The 3,331-nt window shown below is 28.5% G+C and overlaps 1 protein-coding gene across 1 annotated transcript; it reads right to left on the bottom strand.

Moving 5' to 3' along the window:
* Nucleotides 1-205: 205 nt before the first annotated feature.
* Nucleotides 206-1,361, bottom strand: LOC107477797 (vascular-related unknown protein 1). The gene is made up of 3 exons (XM_016097863.3): nucleotides 994-1,361; nucleotides 861-923; nucleotides 206-774 (listed from the first exon to the last, which is right to left on the bottom strand). Exons 1-3 carry the CDS (start codon nucleotides 1,357-1,359, stop codon nucleotides 601-603), a joined length of 603 nt encoding a protein of 200 aa, XP_015953349.1. The 5' UTR covers nucleotides 1,360-1,361; the 3' UTR covers nucleotides 206-600.
* Between the last annotated feature and the right edge of the window lie 1,970 nt (nucleotides 1,362-3,331).

Raw genomic sequence — 3,331 nt, 5'->3', positions numbered from 1 at the left:
AATTAAGATTTGTTTAATTAAAAAAAAAAACGAGTACAACATTTTTTAATTACTTAAAGCTAAAGAGCGTTTAAAGCTACTTTGTCTAACAATATATAGAGTGATTAGGTATCCATATGGAGAAAATTAAAGCTGAAAACACTATCTAATTTAGCATTTTCTCATAAATAAATTAATAAATCAAAATTAAATCACAAGCTTGATATATATAACCGAAAAAACAAATATTATATAGCAACATGCTATATTGCTATCATCAACAATTGGTCGTGTAGCACAAATTATCACATCATTGTTATATCATCCCATGTATGTATACAGGTATCTTTTCTTCAGCCATATATATAAAAAACCTACTCAATGTACACAACACACACAAGAAAAAAAAAGAGGTTGAGAGAGAGAAGAAAAGAGAAGAGAGGTTATGTTATCACAGAGAAAGGTAGGGATTCACATGCAGTTGTTTTTATAAAAAGTAGTTAGTTGAAAATAGTTAAATAATTTGATATGTTTGACTAAATTATTATTTAATAATTCCCAATTAACAACTTTGTACAAAGAAGCCTGCATATGAGTTTTGCCATAGAAACTATTTGGCATCTATCCCAAATAATTAACCAACATGGAGAAAGGAACAACACAGAGACCCCTCTTCTTCAAATCTGTTGTGCACTCAATACTCTTATTCCCATTCAAATTTACCTCCTCATTATTATTATCATCATATCTCTGCAACTCTGAATTATGCTCTGATGATGATTTGAATTCCTTTTCCTAGCATATCATGATCATCATATCAAATGAGAAATTAAAAGCATTCTTAATTATCAGGATTATATAGTCCAGGTAGGTCAACTTACCATACAAGTAGAACCATCAATAATCTTGCTTGAAATAATTTCAGTTGAATTCAAGTCCCTTACCTACACATAATCATTATATATATTATAGTGTAAAAATAAATAAAAACAAGAGAAATAAATAAATAAATACCTTGGGGCTATTGACTGGGGAGCTAGCAGTGTCCTCCAAAGGATCGTCATGAGAAATCTGTTTGGCTCGTTTAATCGCTTTCTTGAAACATAGTTTTTTTGGTGCAGCATCTACTACTGAATAATCATGATGATGATGATGAGAGAATTTGTTGTTCCATGCAGCAGCAGCAGAAGAAGCAGCATCTGAGAGCAAAGAGGATCCACCATCACAGTAACTGTTCTTGTTATTGTTTTCTTCTTCTTCTATGCTTCTTGATGAGAAATCTTCAAAATAAGAGGTCCATCCACTTTCCTCATCTTCATCATCATCATTAGTTATTATTTCTTGGCCTTTTTTGCCTCTCGAAGAAGATGAATCATCCATTGATTCTTGGTACAATTTATTTGCCCAGTAAATAATCACATTCAGATTCAAAACTTAAAATATTGTAAATATAGGTACAGTGACGGATTTAGAAAATTTTGATAGTAGAGACAAAATATGTATAATATAATAATAATTTTTATAATAAAAATATTTTATGTGCATAAAAATCAGCTATCAAAAATTAAATTAATCATTATATATTTGTATATTTAATTTATTTTTAATATATATTTTATATTTTAATATATAATTTATATTATAATTAATTTAGTAATTAATTTTTTATATATATATATAACCTAATTATTAAAATATTGACACATATTATCTTAACTAATTTAGTTAAATATTTTAAATTATTTTATAATTTTTATCTTTTACATGTAAATTATTCCTTTGAATAATTTAATAAATTTTTTTAATAAGTGTCTAATATAGAAGAATGGAATATGAATGAAAAGATGACATTGAGCCACCTCACATATGATGAGAAAGGCAAAGGCATGCTAGAGTTTAGAGAATCTTTTGGGGTGGGCCATAGTCTGTTGAGGACGTTAAAGCGACGGTTGAAACTTGAAACATCCCAAATTAAAGAGAGAACGTGCATAGAAAAACAAAACAATTCTCTAGACTTTAAGCCGGGAGGAGTTGACCTTATTGCTGTGCTGCCTTCAACACCTTTTTTGAAAAAAAAATATATATATAGAATAAACTACCATTTAATATTCGGTAAATATTATACTGTGAATATTATAGTGTCTAAAAAAAAGTGTTTATTTATTAAAAAGAATTAAAAATTAATATTCAATTTAAAAAATATAAAAATAAATTATTTTTAAAAATTTAAAATTTACCACAAAAAATAAATTAGACAAAAGTTAGGCAACTATTGATAGACACCATAAAATTTCTTTTAATATTAACATAAATGCCCGTAAAAGCAAAGTTTTGAAAATAAGTTCCAGGTGAAAACTCAGGTGCAGTCGACTTCATGTGAAGTTGATAGCTAAAAGCTATTAGATGATTTGACTAAATTTTCATTTAACGATTCCTAATTATTAACTTCACGTGAAGTCAACTGCACCTGAGTTTCTAGCTAAGTTGCAATAGGTTGATCAAATCAATCAAATTGAAAACTAATGGCCGTAGCGAATCGGACAACAAAAAAATTACCTCCTTCAAAAATTGACCCAAAACTATTAAACTAGTGGGAAACCAGTTGATCCGATTTAATCGAGACACAACCGATATTTTAAAAAATACTTTAAATAATATTGTTTTAAAAATTAAAAAATATATATGAAAATTTAAAATTTGATTCTCCCTCAGCTCTCTCTTTTTGGTCTTTCTGTTGAACAACGCACAACGCTAAGAAGAGAAATACTCGAATGCAGTAAAGAAGAAGCCTCCATCTCGTCGACGTCTTCTAAAAAAGAGTATGATTTTTCTAAAAGTAACGGTTGGAAGAGAAATCAAGACTGAGACTAAAATACAGAGATTGAAATAAATCTCAGAATTGTGTTTGTTATAAAATAGAAGCAGAGACTGAAATAAGAATAAAGCTTTAATTTAATTTGCACGAATGGTAAAGTTGGAATTAATTGAAATATGATATTTTAGGCATAAAATGTTATTAAAGTCTTAGTCTCCGCCTTTAAAAATTTAAGTCTCTTATGTTCCCACTATTTGGAGGTAGGGGTGTTTATAAAAAAACCAAAATGTGGTTAACCGGTTAAAAAACCATAACCACATTTTGGTTAACCAGTTTAATAAAACAATTTTAAAAACTATATCCATATTTTTTAGAATTGGTTAACCAAAACCAAATTAAAAAAAATCGGTTTTTAACTGGTTAACCAAAATCAAAACCTAATTTTAAAACCAAATTACATACTCTTTCTCTCTCTCTTTCTTTCTCTATCTCCCTCCATCCCTCTCCCCCTTCCTCCCTCCATCCCTCTCCCCCTTC

Source organism: Arachis duranensis, chromosome 3 (genome assembly GCF_000817695.3).
Source record: "Arachis duranensis cultivar V14167 chromosome 3, aradu.V14167.gnm2.J7QH, whole genome shotgun sequence".
NCBI classification, from domain to species: Eukaryota; Viridiplantae; Streptophyta; class Magnoliopsida; order Fabales; family Fabaceae; genus Arachis; species Arachis duranensis.
Note: the sequence above shows the minus strand (reverse complement) of the source record. Positions and strands in the feature narration are given on the sequence as shown.